This window comes from Myotis lucifugus, unplaced genomic scaffold, assembly GCF_000147115.1.
Source record: "Myotis lucifugus unplaced genomic scaffold, Myoluc2.0 scaffold_7, whole genome shotgun sequence".
Taxonomy (NCBI): domain Eukaryota; kingdom Metazoa; phylum Chordata; class Mammalia; order Chiroptera; family Vespertilionidae; genus Myotis; species Myotis lucifugus.
In genome coordinates, this window is record NW_005871055.1 from 10,652,579 (window position 1) to 10,671,948 (window position 19,370).

A 19,370-nucleotide genomic window follows, 5' to 3' on the forward strand; every position below is an offset into this window, starting at 1 on the left:
TCCTCATGGTTAAATTCAGGTTATGCATTTTTTATAATACCCCACAAAAGTGATAATTATGCTTTTTAAGTAGTGCATCTTATCAGGGTGCACATGATTTGCCCTGTTACTGGTGACGATAACTTTGATCACTTGGTTAGGGTATGTGTCTGCCAGGTTTCTCCACTTTGATCACCCTTTGTAATTCACAAGTATTTTATGAAGAAATACTTTGGAACTATGTAAATATTGTTTCTTATTATATTTCTGCCCAATAACTTTAGTATCCATGGATGATTCTTACCAGAAACAAGCATGACTGTGGTGATTGCCAAATTGTTTTTTCTATTAGCATTATTCCTTCTACACTTTTTAGTTGGAATTGTACTATAAGGAAAAACTTTTACTTATTCCCTATTTATGTATTCAATTGTTTATAGTGAAATAGACCCACAAGTTCTCACTAATTTCTGTGTAAGGACCATGTACTACCATTTATTTATTTTGTTGCTCAAATTGTCCCAAATTTGGCCATTAGGAACCTTTTCACATTGGCTCCTTTTTCACATGTCTCCATTTTTTGAGCACGTCTTAGTTTTTGGTACCACATAATGTTCCTGGCTCAGCTTGTACACTGCTTGCCGTAGCCCTGGGATCAGCCATCTAAGCAGCTCTTGTTCCTTCTATTAGTGACTAGTATTTAGAAGCCAAAATTTGGGTGCTGTGTGTGCTCATTGTTAATGAGATGTAATTGCTTCTGGGCTCTTTCAGTAGACAAAACTAAAAAATACATGTGTACTCACACATCTATAATTATATATTTTTTGTGATTTCATACTGTAAGTCCAGTCAAACACAAAGAGATCATTCTAACCTACCTCCTCTTATTTATAACTCCTATTATAATAGTGAGAAACTCAGCTCTCATTATCCTCAACACATTTATTTAGTTAATCCTAGAATACTCATAGAACAGTTCCAGAATTGTTAACACATAGCCCTGTGAAATAAAAGCCTATTAATCAGAGTACAATTTTTGTGTACAAATCTTTTTATATTTAACCTTATTACCATTTTCCAAAGTTACTTTTATCACTTCTCCCCATGCCCTGCTTTAGTGTGGTTGTATCATTCATTTGTAGTACAGCTAGGTTTTTCTGTTTAGTGTATATTCCATTTTGGATCCACCACACAAAATCACACACGCCAAGTTGATTTTTATTATTTACTTGTTTTTGAGTATATAAAACATATACATGGTTCTAAAACTCAGAACCAAACAAAAAAATATATACTATGAAAAATGTCACTCTCCTTCATCCCTACTCCATTCCCATTCCGCAGCCTTCCCCACACACCTGCTATTAATAAAGCTCTTTAATATCTCATTTACCCTTATTTTCTTAGGTAAAAGGGAGCACGATGTAGATAATTCTTTTGCACTTTGTCTTTTTCACTTTACAGTACATTCTGGAAATCACTTTCTGTCCATCCAGGAGATCCTCACTCATTTTCAGAGCTACATAGTGCTGTGTGTAAGTGGTTTATTTTCCACTCTCTTACATGAGTATTTAGGCTGTTCCCGATATTCAGCTTTTTCAAACAATGCTGAAATAAATACCCTTGTGCATGTATATTTTTGTATTATTTGGTAGGACTGGGGACAGTATCTTCAAGATTAATTCCTAGAAGTGAGATTGCAGGATTAGGAGCTAAGCTCATATGTAGTTTTGTTAGATGTGACCTACCCCACTTTACTGGTTTGCATTCTCATCAGCAATGTATATAAATATTGTTTTCTGCCATAGCCTTTACAACAAAATGTGTGTCATACTTATTAATTTTCCTTGTATGATAGTGGCTCATACAAAGATAGCAGTAGAGGTAATGAGAAGTGCTTAGATTCTGGATATATTTTGGAGGAAAAACGAATTCAAGAGTTTATGATGGATTGCTTTGGAGGCTAAATTCTGTTTAAATATTAGGCATCAAGATTAACAGTCTAAACTAGTAACTTATTTTCATTTGTATGACATTTATGAAGGTTTTGGTGACTCTCACCTTCCTCTTGGATTGGCCTTATTATAATAGTCCAAAAATACATGACATTGTAAAAGGCAATGCTAACTGCTCTAACAAGTCATTTTCAACATTTCAGTGCCTTAATGCAGCAGAAGTTTATTTCTTGCTCATGTAACAATCAGTATAGGTGTTGCTAATTTACAGTTCTTTCCATGTGGTGATTCAGGCACCTAGGCTCCTCCTAGAATACATTTTCTCCCTGTCCTGGGGTCTTGGAGACCTCTAGGAGGAAGTGGGAAAGGGACATCTTAACTGCCTTGGCCTGGAAGAGATGCACATTATTTCTGCCTACTATCTGGTTTCCTGTAGGGGTTCTGTTGCTGAGAACTGGTCACATGCCACCTAGATGTAAGGGGCCTGGTAAATGTGGTCCTTGCAGGACAGCAGCTTTCCAGGAAGTACGCTTTATATGAAAGAGGGAATGTGAAGTTAGATGGACAGTTAGCTAACTCTGCTACAGATATTTAACAAAATAAGCCATTTGTGTGCTGTATGGGAACAAATAACATGTTTTGCAGAATGGAATGCATATCTTGAACTATTACATGGCCAAATACTGAAGGATGTTTAAAATAAGTATAATCATGGAGTTTAATAGCAGGGAAAGAAGATGAGTTCTACAGGAGGAGGAAATATTTAGCATTGAAAGGCTAAGTAAGCATCACAGAGGAGCTGCAAGTAAGATTTATGGATTTAAAAAAAACTATATATATAAAAGCCTAAGTGACCAAACGACCAGTCGACCGGTTGCTATGACGCACAGGAGCTGCCCCCCGGTGGTCAGTGCTGCTCAGCTGACCTATGGCCGCCAGATGCAGGGCTCATGACTGGCCTATGCAGCCCGGAGACCACAGCGGAGTGGCAGTGAACCTACTGAGAGGCAGCGGCAGCAGTGGCAGGCGCAGCAGGGCCTGGATGAGCAGGAGCGGCAGGCGGCGTTGGACTGCCGGTTTTGGCCCAATCCCTGCATGCCGGCCAAGGGACCCCACCAGTGCATGGATTCGTGTTTATATATATTTGTGTTTTCATTCATCTGCTCCTTCATTCATTCAACAGACAATAATACGAGGGCCTGTCTGATGCTGGCTGTGTGCTTGGTACTAGTGTGTGTGTGTGTGTGTGTGTGTGTGTGTGTGTGTATAGGGGGAGGAAGTGGTGAGGGAAGAGGAGGTGGGAGCTGCAGGGGGTATTTACCATATGTGTATTGGGGGGGGAAGTGATGTTAATTACATGGACAGAAATATATGTAAGTAGAATGCTGTGCAGGTATAGGAAGAAGCTATTAAACACAATGCAATATAGTAGGTATTTTTTTCCTTTTGATCTTGGAAAAAAAATCACAATTATATAAGGGAAACTTTTCTAAAAGCTTTTAAAGTTAAACACTTTATTAGAACAAATTGATAATCTAAAGAAGAAAAACATCAGATTGCAACAAATAAGCTATTTTATGTTGTTTTTAGAATATAGTATTTTTCTTTTTTAAAAAATAAAGAACCTTATAAGAAGAAAAAACAAGAACCTTACATTTTAGTATTTTTCAATAATGTAAAAGATGAGTGCTTTTCACATTCTTAATTATTTGTAGGCTTTGTGCTCACCTTATATGGAAAAAGTTAATATTATACTCAGTGCACAAGTTTGATTTATAAGGGTACTGCCAAAGAAGAAAATGTCGTATTTTATAGCCACACCACTAGAGTAATGCAGTTTACAGAGTGGTCCTGTATAATTGATCCACTCTGATTCTCATATAATCAGATGTAGTAGGTGATGGCTAGGTGGTTGTTATCAGTAGTCACCGTATCACCATCCCCATTTTAAATAGTTGAGGAAACTGACACTTAAGGATGTAAATGATTTGCCCAGAGTCTGTAAGTTTAAATTTGCAATGAGAGAAAATAAAATTTAAGTTCAGATACTATACAACAATTAAAACAATATGGCTAATATTTCCAAACCATGCAATATTTTCCATTCTTCTTAGAATTATGACGATTGTTTAAAGGTCAATTAATTATCTTTTTCATTGTCTTTGGTCTTTAGAGAAATTTATTTTATGGAATTCTTATTCTCAGAGCCAATTATTCTCTTTGGGGACTTATTGTTTACTCTTTCAACAAAAACATTATTGTATGCCAGGAACTGCACAAGATCCTAACTCATTTGCATTCATATTTTATTGGTGAATAATATTGTTACTATGTGACTAATGTTCCAGATCCTAACTCATTTGCATTCATATTTTATTGGTGAATAATATTGTTACTATGTGACTAATGTTCCACTGTGTCTGGTCTCTCAGGTGGGGTGACTGCTCTCTGTTGGGACCCGGTCCAGCGAGTTTTGTTCTCAGGCAGCTCTGATCACTCTGTAATCATGTGGGACATCGGTGGGAGAAAAGGAACTGCCATCGAGCTCCAAGGACACAAGTAAGGCTGTTGGTGCTTTGTAAAGAACTCTTGAGAAAAAATTCCCAGCTGAAAGCTGGAACAAAGGAGTGTGGTTCCGTCTCTATGGCAGGATCTCAGCATGGGAAGGAACAGGGTAGGAAAACAAATAATGGCCACTTTGATTTATGTCTGTGTGTAAGTATGTTTACTTATTTATACTGCATTCTATTCCATAGAGGATTTGAGAGCTCTTACAGAAACCATAAGATAAAATAATGGCAGCAAATAAAAAGAAGGTAAAAGTTAGAACCAGGGAGAATATAAGAGTAAAAATTTGAGCATGAAAGAAGAAGAGTTTAAAAGTACAAGCCATGAAGGCCTACAGAATTTCTATAATTGAGTTCAAATGTGGCATCAAGATTCCTGATAGCTTAAGGAAAATATGTGAGGTAATATTCTTCCTTACACAGTACCTTTTGTACTTCAAGTATTTATCAGGTTCTTCCTTAGGACAGATTTCAGGGGTCTGAGAGGAAGAGCTGAGAAAGCTTTCTTGTTTCCTTGGACCAAGTTCTCAAACTTGGCCAGGCACAGAGATCACTGAGGAATTGGTTTAAAGTAGTTTCCTGGGCCCTGTCTTTAAAGATTCTGGTCACTGTTCTGGAGCTGAGGGCATCTGAATGGTAACAGGCCTCCCATCCCAGGCAGCTCTCTGCTGGTGAACCTCAGATCACACTCTGATTTGTCCTACACTGTACTACCCACAGTCCCTGGGGACAAAGTCTGAACATGCTGCAGAAAAGAACTTTAGATGTGCTGTGGAACTCTAATCTAAATTGTTTTTAACTTGTGAAGTTTTCCACATGATATTGAGAGTGACTACAGACTTCCATAAACAAATCAGTAATGTCCCAGTGAACTGAATGGTTTTAGCTCTTCCTATAAATCTGCTTAGAAACAGTAGTTTTAAAACAGTCTCCTAAGTAGTTAAATCTACAGTTTAGGATTATTGAACTAATCCAATTTTGGAGGGCCCATGCACAGATAATTATTTTAGTGTTATAGCTTAGTGTTGGAGAAGTAGCTACTAAACCCATCTTTCCCATTTTAGAGAGCAGACTGGTTGTCTGGGGCCAAAGCTGGCTTGTGGGGCCACTTGGACTTTGTCATCTGCTCATTAGAGGAATAGTTCCCTTATATTTCTCTCCAGACAAGGTGACATGCATCAAGATCCTGTAGGAGTTGACATCATCCATGTTAAGTGAAGAGAGAAATCACAGTCCTGTTTAATAATACTCCGTTATTATCTTACCTGCCAGATAATTCCTGTCACATGGGCTCTCTCAGAGAAATAAAATGCAGGTTTTGAATGAAGGTCAGTAATATTTGTTGGACTCATTCAGATGAGCTTATAACTAGCTTTGCTTTTACACAGTGGTTGATGAAGACTGCGAGCAGTCTTGAATGACCCGTCCACAGGGTGGGAAAGTGTCACAGCGCTCCATGCCAGCATTACTGTGTGCTGAGCACCCTGATGGAGAGTGTTGTTGTAGGAAACTTACACCTACAGTTTGGTAAGAGGAAAAACTATAAAGTTGAGGTACAGTTTCTCAGTCCCAGAGAAAGGAAACCTAAACTAATAGGTTCTCTAGTTTCTAACAAATATAAACTTGGTCTTTTAGAAAATGGAACAGATCATACTTGGAGTTTATCCTGAGAGGATCACACCCTTAGAACTCAGCGAGGCAGGTTGATGAGATTAGGAGCCACCAGTAAGAACAGCTTTAGATAGGAACAATGGCAGAAGGCCTTTGTTAGGTACTTTATTTAACTCAAGTTTAGTAATAAAGTCAACTCTATGAGGAGCTCTTAGGTCTTCACCTGAGAGGGGTTGCCTTGGTGTCAAAGAGCTAGAAATAAACTTCCTCAGCATCAGTTGGTGTCACCCTGTTGGAGTGGTTTAGTTGTGAGTGCCTGAGGGGAACCATGGGAACTGCTCAAGTAGGAGGATGGGATTCACAAAGGAGGAGGAAGAAAGAAGGGGCCAGGGCATCAGGCAGGAAAGAAGTCATAGGCCCCCTTTCACAGCAGCCTTTCCTTTGCCCTGAAAGTTGGCCACTGGATCAGTGTTCAGTGATTCTTGTATGTATATAATGCCTAATCCTATCTAATAAAGAGGGAATATGCTAATTGACCCTCACACTGTCGCAAAGATGGCGGTGCCCACAGCCAATAAGGAGGGAATATGCTAATTGACGGCCCTGCCCTCAAAGATGGCAGCGCCCACAGCCAATAAGGAGGGAATATGCTAATTGGCTTCCCCACCCTCAAAGATGCAGCTCCCACAGCCAATAAGGAGGAGATATGCTAATTGACTGCCCCACCCTCAAAGATGGTGGCGCCCACAGCCAATAAGAAGGGGATATGCTAATTGACTGCCACGCCCTCAAAGATGGCGGTGCCCACAGCCACAAGATGGCAGCGCCCAGTCCCCTAAGCCCCGCCCAGGTGGCAGGCATGCAGAAAGGCCGGGCCTGCCCCAAGCACCTGCTTCTATAGTCCCCCAGTCCCCTCAGCCCCCCAACCACCCAGGGCCAGCCCAAGGCGCAGGAAAGCCTCAGATGGTGGCTGCCAAGCCACCCAGGGCCACCCGAGGCTCAGGTAATCAGGGCCGGCCAAGACTTGCGCTGCCGGCAGTGGCAGCAGCAGAGGTGTGATGGGGCGTTGCCTTCCCCTGATCACCGGGTCACCTCCTGCCCCTGAGGGCTCCCGGACTGTGAGAGGGGGCAGGCCAGGCTGAGGGTCGCCCCCTCCAGTGCATGAATTTTCATGCACCGGGCCTCTAGTATTTAGTAAAGAGCTTTCAAAACACACAGGCACCCCTCCCCCAGTTTAATCTTATGATAACCGTCTGAAAGAGAAAGCAGATATTTTTTTAATCTTTATTGTTGAGAGTATTACAGATGTCCCTCTTTTTCCTCCCCATTGCCTCCCTCCACCTGGTTCCCACCCTGCCTCAGGCTTTGCCACCTTATTATCTGTGTCCACAGGTAATGCATATATGCATATAAGATCTTCGTTTAATCTCTTCCCACCCCCCCTTCCTTCTGAGAATCGTCAGTCTGTTCCAGTTCCATGCCTTTGATTTTATTTTATTCAGTTTATTCTGTTCATTAGATTTCTTATTCATTTATTTTGATTTTTAGATTCAGTTGTTGATAGGTATGTATTTATTGCCATTTTATTGTTACTATTTTTTATCTTTTTCTTTTTCCTTCAACATTTCATGTAATACTGGTTTGGTGGTGATGAACACCTTTAGCTTTTTCTTGTCTGTTAGGCTCTTTATCTGACCTTCAATTCTAAATGATAGCTTTGCTGGGTAGAGTAATCTTGGTTGTAGGTCCTTGCTATTTATTTATCACTCTGAATATTTCTTGCCACTCCCTTCCAAGCTGCATAGTTTCTGTTGAGAAATCTACTGACAGTCATACGGGTGCTCCCTTGTAGGTAACTAACTGCTTTCCTCCTATATTTAAGATTCTTTTTGTCTTTTTCTCTTGGCGTTTTAATTATGATGTGTCTTGGTGTGGGCCTATTTGGGTTCCTCTTGATTGGGACTCTCTGTGCTTTTGGACTTTTAAGTCTTTCTTTAGCCAGGTAGGGGAAATTTTCCGTCATTTCTTCAAATAGGTTTTCAATATCTTGCTCTCTCTCTTTGGCACCCCCATAATGCAAATGTTGGTATGCTTGAAGTTGTCCCAGAGGCTCCCTATACTACCTTCATATTTTTGGATTCTTTTTTTCTTTTTGCTCTTCTGATTGTTTTTTGCGTCCTCGTATTTCAATCGTTGATTTGATTCTCGGATTCCTCTACTCTATTGTTGAATCCTTGTATATTATTCTTTATTTCAGTCAGTATGTGCTTAATTTCTGACTGGTCCTTTTTCGTGTCTTTGGCATTCTCACTAAGATCCTTGAAAGTCTCACTAAGTCCCTTGGAGGTCTCATGAAGATTCTTGAGTAGCCTTATCAGAATGGTTTTGAATTCTGTATCCAATAGTTTGCTTGCTTCCATTTCTTTCATTTGTGACATGTTTCTTTGTCTCCACATTTTGGCTGCTTCCCTGTGTTTGTTTCTATGTATTACGTAGAGCTGCTATATCTCCTGGTGTTGGTAGAGTGGCCTTGTGTAGTAGGTGTCCTATAGGGCCCAGTGGCTTAGCCTCCCCAGTCACCTGAGCTGAGAACTCTAGGTGAGCCCCTTTGTGGGCTGTGTGCACAGTCTTGTTATAGTTGAGACTTGATTGCTGTTAGTGTCACTGGGAGGAATTGACCTCCAGACCAATTGGCTGTGAGGACCAGCTGGGACTACAATGGGAGAGCTGCTGTGCAGGAGACACCCCTGTGGAGCAGGACTTGCTTCAGTGGTGCTTTGGTGCTCACTGAGTCTTCCCCTTGAGTGTGTTGCTTACCAATGTGTAGAGTTGTAATCTGGTGTGGTCTGATGCTGTCCACTTGGTGCACTGGCTCTTGGATCTCCAGGGAGGTGCAAAGTTAGCCACTGCCTGGGGCCACCCATCAGGAACTACAGAAAGATCTGCAGATTCCTCGTATTTGTATCAGTTTTAGAAGTGCCCAGGCGAGACCAGGCTCTGAAGCAAGGCAGGCTGCTGCTAGTGCCAGGTCTTGGGCCTTTTATTGATGGATTTGGTACACAAACAAGCCCAGCTCTTGCTTGTTTGAGATATTTTAGCAAAGTCTGAAGCCTGAGCAAGGACAGACCATTCATATGCAAAAGCTGCTGCACACAGGTTGGGTGGGGCTGCAAATTGGATAAGGTGGGGTCTCAGGAAATCACCAGGGTGGAGCAAACAGATGTGGCTGCCAGTCAGCCCTATTACCGGGAGCTCCCAGCACAGGAACAATGACCCTGCAAGCACCTGCATCTGGGAGAAAGCTAGCATCTGAGTTCCTGCTCAGATGCCAGACAATCCAGTTCCTCTTTGTATGTGTCTGGGTCACCCAGAGCCTTGCCCTGGCACTGGAGCTTAGTGGAAGCTGAACCTTGTAAGTTCAGTTCGTGTACCAGCTCTTTAAGAGGAACAGCTGAGTTTTCAGCAGCCTCCTTGTCACTGAGCCCCGATTCCTGCTGGTTTTTATAGCCCATAGTTATGGGGACTTCTTTTCCCAGCTTTGGGACTGGGGGTCTGGTGTGGAGCTGGGACCCCTTGCTCCTCACAGGGGGCCTCTGCAGAGACAATCTTCCTTTCGATTAAAAAAGTGGCACACTGAGATGCTGGTCCAGCCCGTTCTGTGCCTCCGCCCCTCCTACTACTCTCAGTGTGCTTTCTTCTTTACTTCCCTAGTTATAAGACTTCCATTCAGCTAGATTTCAGGCGGTTCTGGATGATGTTTGTTCCGCATTTTAGTTGTAATTTTGACATGCTTGTGGGAGGCAGCGAGTACCCGCATTTACCTATGCCACCATCTTGGTTTCTCTCCCCAGATATCATTGTTTAGATAAGAATACTGAGCTACCATCCACAAAGACTCACTGGCAGCTTAAGTCTCCCATACCTTAGTGCAATTTGAACTAAGGAAGCTATTCAGAACCTTCTTTGTATTCAGCACTGCACTAGGCACCCGAGATAGAAAACTAAAGATTGAATAACACATGGTCCCCACCATGCCATATGATGTTTTCTCTTTTATCATTTAGAGGCCAAAGAGTTTCTGCGTAGGCAAGGCTGCCCTTTTTTCTGTCCTGCACTCACTCATTTTTCCACCTTCCCCAGGGTGACTAGGGGTAGTCAGAGTTCCAAATCAGGGACTGAATTGGTCAGCTGGGGAACTGGAGAGAGCAGATCATACCAGAGCTTCCCGTCCCTCGCAGTGAGGAGACTGCCTTCCCCCTTCTGGAAATGTCCAGCCATAGGGTGGAGGACAGCTTCACATGGCTTTGTCCCAGGTTCTATAGCTTCATACCATCCTTCAGCAGCAGAAATACAACATTTTGGTAACTAGTTTGATTTTGTGGGTAAGCACCCCATCAAAACAGAGAGAGCTTTAACACTAGAGTAACTGATTGATGACAGCAAAAATGTTTCCAAGTCCAAGGGGTGAGAAGGCTAAAAAAGTATGCTTCTATATAAATTTTTCTGCAATGCAAGCGTTTTGATATTTTTCTTCCCTGCAACAAAGGGAACATGATTATGTGCTAGCTCTGGAGAGGGAAAGGCAAAGGAAAAGGTCCAGTTTTAGGGGCCAGTTATGTTTTTCAAGTCTCAGTTAACAGTTGGATGGATATTATCGAAGCATAAAACTGGACATTTATTGCCCCATGCCCACCTTGTCAAATCCAATAATGGTATGAGGACTTTTTATTTTTTTAAACATATCTTTATTGATTTCAGAGAGGAAGGGAGAGGAAGAGGGAGAGAGAGATAGAAACATCAATGATGAGAAAGAATCATTGATCGCTGCCTCCTGCACTCACCCTACTGGGGATCGAGTCCGCACCAGGCATGTGCCCTTGACCAGAATCAAACCTGGGACCCTTCAGTCCCGCAGGCCAGCGCTCTATCCACTGAGCCAAACTAGCTAGGGCACAAGGGCTTTTTAGATCCTTTTTTATTCTTAGATAATATCATTCCATGATCAACTTTAGGACCATAATTTTTCTTATAACAATGTTTTCCTAGGCTCCTAAAGACTTTTTGGCAATTTAATTTAACGTTAACTTGATTTAAAGTACAGATAAAAAGTCTGTGTGGTCCCTTGTGATGGGTCCCTTCTTGGGATCTACAGGTTGCCTGAGGCTTGGTCACAGCCATGACCCTTGGCACTCATGGCTTCTGTATTTGCTTCTTAGTCTCACAACCACAGCTGTAGGTTTCTCTCTTCCTGCTCACTTACCATGTGTATGACTTTTATTATAAGCATCCTCAAAGTCCCCCATGCTATTAAGGGATGGAAGAGGGCCTAAGTTGACATTTGGGCAGATGTTAGCCTGTGCCTGAAAATCTGTTTCTGTGAATAGGATAATGGCTTCTTTTCCCTTCTGCTTAAGAAGCTTCAGACACAGGACCAGCTTCATTGGTTCTGCAACCTATGTAGCCACACAAGGCCCCATGCTTAGAAGGTCCTCATACTTGTTTTAATGCTCTGCTGTCACTATATTGTAATTCTCAAATTTTTAACAAGGGGCCCTGTATTTTCATTTTGCAGTGGGCCCCCCAAATTATGTAGCTGGGCCTGATCAGATATATGTTACCTCTAGGGCTGGTGAGAAAGGAAATGAAGCCATCCCACTGAGTAGAGTCTTTGTGATGGCAGATACTGGTGGCTGTGGAAAGTGGGGTTTTTATGCAGATGTAAGATTATTGGCATTGCAGCACTCAACCATGAAATAATAACCAGTTTTGAAATGCTTTCTAGTATAAATGCTACCGTGATGTCAGATGAAACATAAATGCAAAAAGAAGATATAGTTTATTCTTTATAACCATTAATCTGTGAACCTGGGGATGTTCTCTCACCTTGTTTTTGCACTGTTGGTGGGCATAGAAACAGTACACCACTTTGGAGAACAGTATAACAGTAAAAGAAGCCATTATCCTATTCACAGTCACTTAAAAATTAAATGCATCTACCATGTAATCCAGCCATTCTGGAACCATCCTATGTATCTGTCCATTCAAAGACTTGTACTTCAAAGAACATGGTTTTATTTTTTGTAATCACTTCAACCTGGAAACAGCTCAAATATCCATCAATTAAAAAATGGATAAATAATGAATAAAATACAACTCAAAAAAACTGTTGATACACCAAACAAGAAAAATAAATCTTAAATTACACTGAGTAAAAGAAACCAAACATTTGTTTAAAACCCATACTATATAATTCTGTTTTTGTAAAACTCTAGAAAATGCAAACTAATCTGTAGTGACAGTGTTTGCCTGGGGGACGGCTGGGGAAAGTTGGGTGGGAGAGATTACAAAAGGACAAAAGAATACCTCTGGGGTGATAAATCATAACCTTGCTTGTAGTGACAGTTTCATGGATCAGTTGTACATTTTATGTATGTGCAGCTTATAGTATGTCATGCATTTCTTAATAAAGCTACTAAAAAACATTTTAAAATGTAGAATAAAAATTCCTCACCTAATCACCACCAAAAATAAAGTGTATATACTATTGTATTTTTTTATTTGAAACTGGCAGCCTCAACAACCCATTTTAATGATAATAATTAACCAAAGAACTAACCTGTATTTCCTCAGGAGGATGTAAGATAATTAAGAACTGTCTATCATATGCAGGCATTTTAGCAGACTAACAAAGCTCACAAACACATATAACAAATTTCTACTGCGATACACACATCAGTTTTCATCCCCTTAAAGTGGCAAAAATGAACCCATTCATTGACATGAAGCACATAGCCGGTCTGTAGAAAAATAAGAAGCAAATACATATAAACTTAATATGCTTTGTAATCAAAGTTTCAGTATTCTAACTTGGAAATTATATAGCTAGGTTGGTGTCCAGTGATTATCAAATGGTTAGCTCAAGTTATTAGTCTTTTTTAAGTTACTTAAAGATCTTGGAATTATTTCTAAGTTGATATGCTATAAAACATAATTGCTATTTATATAAAAAGTTTGTCAGAAAAAGTATTCCATTTAATTGAACACAAATGTATATTTTTTATAATCTTAAACATACAAGCATAATATTAGCTTATTTGGCCCATTATCCTATATAAATTTAGGAGAAATCAACTCAAATAAAATAAAATGTACAGTTACATTATACTTAACACTGATAAATCAGAGAAAGACAGCTGTGTTTAAAACTTATCATACTAGTCTCATTTGCCAAAGAGTTACCTTAATTTTGTGAACTTAAATTCTAAAATTTTTATTGAGTTAAATAACATTTTCTATAAAATTATTTTTATGTCTAGTAAATTTAAAGTTGTAGGGGTTCAATTTTCTTATTTTTTGTGAAATTTAGGAATATTCCGCTGTAAGTACTTGCAATCTTTATTAACCAAACAGAACACGTTTTATAATTTAAAATGTGCTATAATCTAATTTATTGATACACTCTGGAAATAGGAAAATGTCCCATATACTACAAAAGATAAAAGCCTTGCCGTTGAACTTCGACCTATGAACCAGAGGTCAGGGTTCAATTCCCAGTCAGGGCACATGCCCAGGCTGTGGGCTCAATCCCCAGTAGGGGGCGTGTAGGAGGCAGCTGATCAATGATTCTCTGTCATCATTGATGTTTCTATCTCTCTCTTCCTCCTCCTTCCTCTTTGAAATCAATAAGAATATATATTAACTAGAGGCCTGGTGCACAGATTCGTGCATCGGTGGGATCCCTCGGCCTGGCCTACGCCCTCTCGCAATCCGGGACCCCTCAGGAGATGTTGGAGAGCTGGTTTTGGCCCGATCCCCACAGGCCAGGCCAAGGGATCTCACCGGTGCACGAATCTGTGCACCAGGCCTCTAGTATGCATATAAGATCTTTGGTTAATCTCTTCCTGCCCTCCCCCCTTCCCTCTGAGATTCATCAATCTGTTCCATGTTTCCATGCCTGTGCGTTGAGCATCTGCCCCCTAGTGGTCATTGCACATCATAGCTACTGGACGGTCAGATGGTCACTTAGGCTTTTATATAGAGAGACTAAAAAGATACAGGTTTTTCTGAATTGTAGGCACAAACACATAGAGCTTAATAGCTTCAGTTCTACAGCTTCAGCCATGGGTCAAAAGTAAACACAAAACATCACCAGTCCATATTTCAAAGTGCTGCTCTTCTTCCCAGGGGGCACAGAATTCTTAATTGATTTGAACTCAAGATAGAACAGTATTCAAACAAAAATGACCAAGAACTCAGATTCCCTGCTCTCTCCCACCCAACAGAAATTATATCTCTAGGATTTTTTGTTAGTTATCATCAGCTTGTCAGACCATAAAACTGAATTCTCCATCATGGCTGCCACCAAGAGGGAATGATTTATCAACCATGCATGGACTAGAAAGAAAAATAAACACAAGTCAGTAAAGAGGGAATAAAAACTAGAGAAATAGAGTCAGTGTAGCTCAAGTCTAATGCTGCTGAGGATTCACTCTGAGAGCCAAGAAATGACTTACCTGTGAAAGCCACCCGTGGCGTGGTGCTCACCCCAGACAACACGGTTCATCTGGCTCTGTCGGGTTAAATCTGTATCGATAACCTCCAAAACTCTTAAAAGATACCTTTTTTAAAATTAAATCTTTATTGTTGAAAATATTACATATGTCCCTCTTTACCCCCATTGACCCCTTCTAGCCGGCCCCTCGCCCCAGGTGTTCACCACCCTATTGTGTGTGTCCATGGTTATGCATATTTGCATACAAGTTTTTTGGTTGATCACTTCCCACCCATCCACCTTCCCCCGCCTTCCCTCTGAGATTCTGCAGTCTGTTCTATGCTTCTGTGTCTCTGAATATATTTTGTTTATTAGTTTATTTTGTTCATTAGGTTCCACATATGAGTGAGATCATGTGATACTTGTATTTCCCTGACTGGCTTATTTCATTTAGCATAATATTCTCCAGGTCCCTCCATGCTGTCTCAAAGGGTAAGAGATCCTTTTTTTTTTTTTTATTACAACTGCATAGTATTCCCTGGTGTAAATGTACCATAGCTTTTTTATCCACTCATCTACTGATGGGCACTTGGGCTGTTTCTAGATCTTAGCTATTATAAATTGTGCTGCTATGAACATTGGGGTGCATACATTCTTTCTGTTTGTGTTTCAGATTTCTTAGGCTATATTCCTAGAAGTGGGATCACTAGGTCAAATGGCAATTCCATATTTAATTTTTTGTGGAAATGCCATACTGTTTTCCATAGTGGCTGCACCAGTCTACGTTTCCATCATCAGTGTGCTAGGGTTCCCTTTACTTCATAGACTCACCAGCAGTTGTTCTTTGTTGATTTGTTGATGGTAGCCATTCTGACAGGTGTGAGATGATACCTCATTGTGGTTTTAATTTGCATCTCTTGGATGATTAGTGACTTTGAGCATTTTTTCATATGTCTCTTGGCCAGCTGTACCTCCACTTTGGAGAAGTGTCTATTTAGGTCCTTTGCCCATTTTTAATTGGATTGTTTGTCTTCCTTTTGTTAAGTTGTATGAGTTCCTTATATATTTTGGTTATATAAAAGATACCTTTTTAGAAAGAAAATCATGACTCTTGAACAAGTATAACATGAACACGTGCACATAATTGTTTATTTAATCATTTAGGGAAAGAACCAGTAATATGTTACAGCCAATTTAACAATCAGTTTTTCTCCTTCCATGTAACAAAGATTGGCTGGCCTCAGGATCTTAAATAAGCATTCTGACTTTTACCCTTGAGTGCCCTTCCACAGTTGGCATATTGACACTTCCAGCCCATTTCTAAGGTCTGCACTTGGGGCTTAGCAGTGAGTGTGCTCATTCCCTGACTGCTGAGCTTCCTTCCCTCTGGGCTTTCACTTGCTCTCCTGCACTGAGGCTAACTCTTGTTTTCTTTCACAGTGACAAAATCCAGGCCCTCTCCTATGCACAGCACACGCGGCAGCTCATCTCATGTGGCAGTGATGGTGGCATAGTCATCTGGAACATGGACGTGGAGAGGCAGGAGGTAGGTGCACGGCTGCTGGTCTGGGCTCTGCCATTCTTGGCTATGCTGAAAAACAACTCAGCTGGCCCTCCTGCTCATTTCTTATTTCTTTTACAATTAAGCCTTGAAATAAGACATGATATGTTAGAGGAAAAACATTTTGGTAGAATAGGAGTTTCTGTTTTTTGGCCTCTCACAAGTTGGCATTTAACATTTAAGTGATGGAGATTTCATAAGAATTTAGACCGAGAGTAAGCTGTGTAGACTTTAAATTTTTTGCAACATTCACAACAAAATTTCAGGTGAGAAAAAGGAACCTTCTCTTTTCAGGTGATTAGTCCTTGGGTATAAAGTGCCCTATGAAAACAGAAAACTCATGTATTTTATGTATTGATAGAAATGATCACTCGTGTGTGAGAAATGGTATTTGATGAAGTAACATTCTTTAATTATTAATAGAAATATTCAAAATCATTATTTTATGCTTCTTTATGAGTTATCTCCTAAATAGTTCTCCAGATATAAATATATACTTTGACAGTTTCAGCATATATTACTAAGTTTTACCTTTCTTTTTCACCTTTGAGTGTCTTAACAAGTGATATGTTTACTGAATATCCCCTTTGACAAGTACATTGAAGGTAACTATATATTCTCCTTTCCCTAGAATGATGGTGGGTAAACTTTCCCATTGGCATTGTATGCTTTTCCAGTTTCAGAAAAGCAACACTTTAAAAAAAGACAAAAGCAATTTCCCAACTTCCTTCCCTGCCCTCATCCAATCTCATTTCAAGAGAATGTTACCCACAATCTAATGCCTTTCAAATGTCAGTAATTAAATGTTTCAGAAGATTAAAACTTGATTTGCTGAAACCATAAATCCACAGGAGTTCCATTAGTAACTAATTAAAATGGTCATTATTGTTAGGAAGTAGGGAATTATAGAATATTGCTTTTCAAAGTACCCTTTGGCCCCATCAGTATAAAGGCATGGAAATCAATGCATTGTGTGCTAGCCATGCTGCCAGGCTGTCCATTGGAGCGTGGTTCTGCATGGAAGCTGCTGCAGGTGAGGCACAATCACAGCCAGTCTGCCCGGCCTCTTCCCTGGCCTGACTGGCCTGACCTGGGAGGAGGGGACCAGTGGGCTCCTTCCCCTCAGTGCACTGTGTGAGGAAGAAGTGTTTCTCTACCCTCACGGTCTTTCAGCTGGTCTAAGTTTCAAATAGACATGGAACAGATTAACAAGATAAAATAACCGAATATAACACATACATATGTATGGGAACTCCACATATGTGAGAGAGTCAGAGAACTTACATACATGAGAGATTCAAAGACAGAGAGGGAAAATGATGTAATAATCCTATTCTAAGCCAGGAATCACCTTGGGGTTTCAGAAGGAAGGAAGATCATTGTAGGACAGTAAGAAGAGCATGTTCAGTAATTAGACATTTGCCCTGCCCTATAGATATTCTTTAAGGGACAGATAAAAGTTTATGTTGACCTTGCAGGGTCTCAGGTGCCTTTAGCTCAAAAGAATCCCAATACCATCAAGGCACATCTTGTTGTGAGGGGCAACTCATTCTGGGCAGCAGGCAGGCTCTACCCATGATGGGCAAAGGCCCAAAGGAGGATAATGAAACCAGGTGGTTGGTGGGCAGTCCTTAGAGCCATCTTGCTTAAAATTATGCCTTTTGACATCCAGATATATGAGCACTCGGTACTTGTTAACTATTTTAAATCTTACTGAGTGATTCAGAACTCTAAATGAGCAGTGGAGATGGTTCCATCCATTTTTTTGCAAGTGTCATATAAACAGAAATCCCGAGATGTATCTGTGGAGCGCCTTCCTTGTATGGCAAGTGCTGTGCAGTGCTCACCTGGGGAGGTCTGAGACTGTGATGAAGCAGTCCCTGCCCTGCAGCGCTGGCAGGCTTTCTAGAAGAAAAGACATGTGAGAGAAAACTTAAGGAAACTATGAAATGGTACAAATGAATTAATTGCAGTAGATGTAAGATAGGGCATTAGTTCTGGATATTTAGGAAGGGATGTTACTATTGTCATCTGATAGTCTCAGAGAAGGGTGTGTAGAAGGACATAGTTCTAAAAGATTGATGGGGTCTGAACATGCTCTGACCAGGACAAGAAACAGCAAGAGTAAAGACCAGATGAACATGAGCCATGGCACATGGAGCATTGGTGCGCATTGGAAGCCAGCAGAAACGAAAGGCTAGCTGGGGGGTGGGGCAGACGGTGAAGACATCAAGTGGCTGATCGCATTGGGTTGATATCCCTTAGGTTAATAACATCCATTTTTTCAAAATGTTATCATTTTTTCAAAGTGTATGTAATAAAGTACACTTTGTAGAAAATTACAGAGTGCTCACTAACAAATAGAATGTAGTTACTCATGATACCACCACTCAGAAATATCACACTTAACAGGCAAGTATTCTTCCTTACACTTTTCTCTACATATACACATATGGAAGGTTTTTTTAACAAAAAATGAGATTGAATTATACTACACATCACATGGTGATTTAATTTTTTTTCCTTACCCGATACTTACTCCCAACTCCCTCCTCATTCATAGACACCACTGTGATGCATTTGATATGCGTCCTAAACCTTACATGCTTCCTTGTAAAAGATGCAGTGATGTGTGTATGTTAAAGTCTTCTGTAAATCTTCCTGCATCAGAACTGTGCTAAAAAATCACAACATAGGTATGGCTTTTAGGTGTAAAATGTCTTTAGCTAAAACCTTTGTATTATTTTCTTAAATCTGGCTTTAAATTGACTAAGACATGAAAATTACGAAGCCAGTTAAGGCTTACTTTCTTCGGTTTTGGCTCAGTTGGCTGGCTGTCGTCCTGTGCACCGGGAAGTTGCTTGTTCGATTAATTCCTGGTCAGAGCACATGCCTGGGTTTTGGACTTGATCCCCGGTGGGGAGTGGGCAGGAGGCAGCCCGATTGATGTTTGGCTCTTACATCAGTGTTTCTCTCTCTCCCTCCCCTTCCTCTCTCTAAAAGCAATAAACTATTCTTTTTTTTAAAAAAAAGGAATTAGAGCTCTTAAAATGTCACCCTTTTACTTTTCTTTTGAGAACATGTATAGCTTTAGGTTTATTTCTGTTTGAAGGTAGAAGAATATGCTAAATCCCTAAAACCGTTCCTTAATAGGTATTCCTTAGAAAAGGATTACATCAATAGAAAAAGGCCTTCACCCTAACCAG

General features: G+C 40.4%; 1 protein-coding gene across 3 annotated transcripts in view; it reads left to right on the top strand.

Annotated features, from left to right (window-relative positions):
• Positions 1-19,370, top strand: part of WDFY2 (WD repeat and FYVE domain containing 2) — a 223,281-nt gene that overhangs the window by 191,276 nt on the left and 12,635 nt on the right. For all 3 annotated transcript variants that reach the window (XM_006083563.3, XM_014449351.2, XM_023748796.1), the window contains 2 exons: positions 4,367-4,493; positions 16,044-16,149. In XM_006083563.3, the coding sequence (XP_006083625.1) occupies positions 4,367-4,493; positions 16,044-16,149 (233 nt within the window). The remainder of the gene's footprint in view (positions 1-4,366; positions 4,494-16,043; positions 16,150-19,370) is intronic.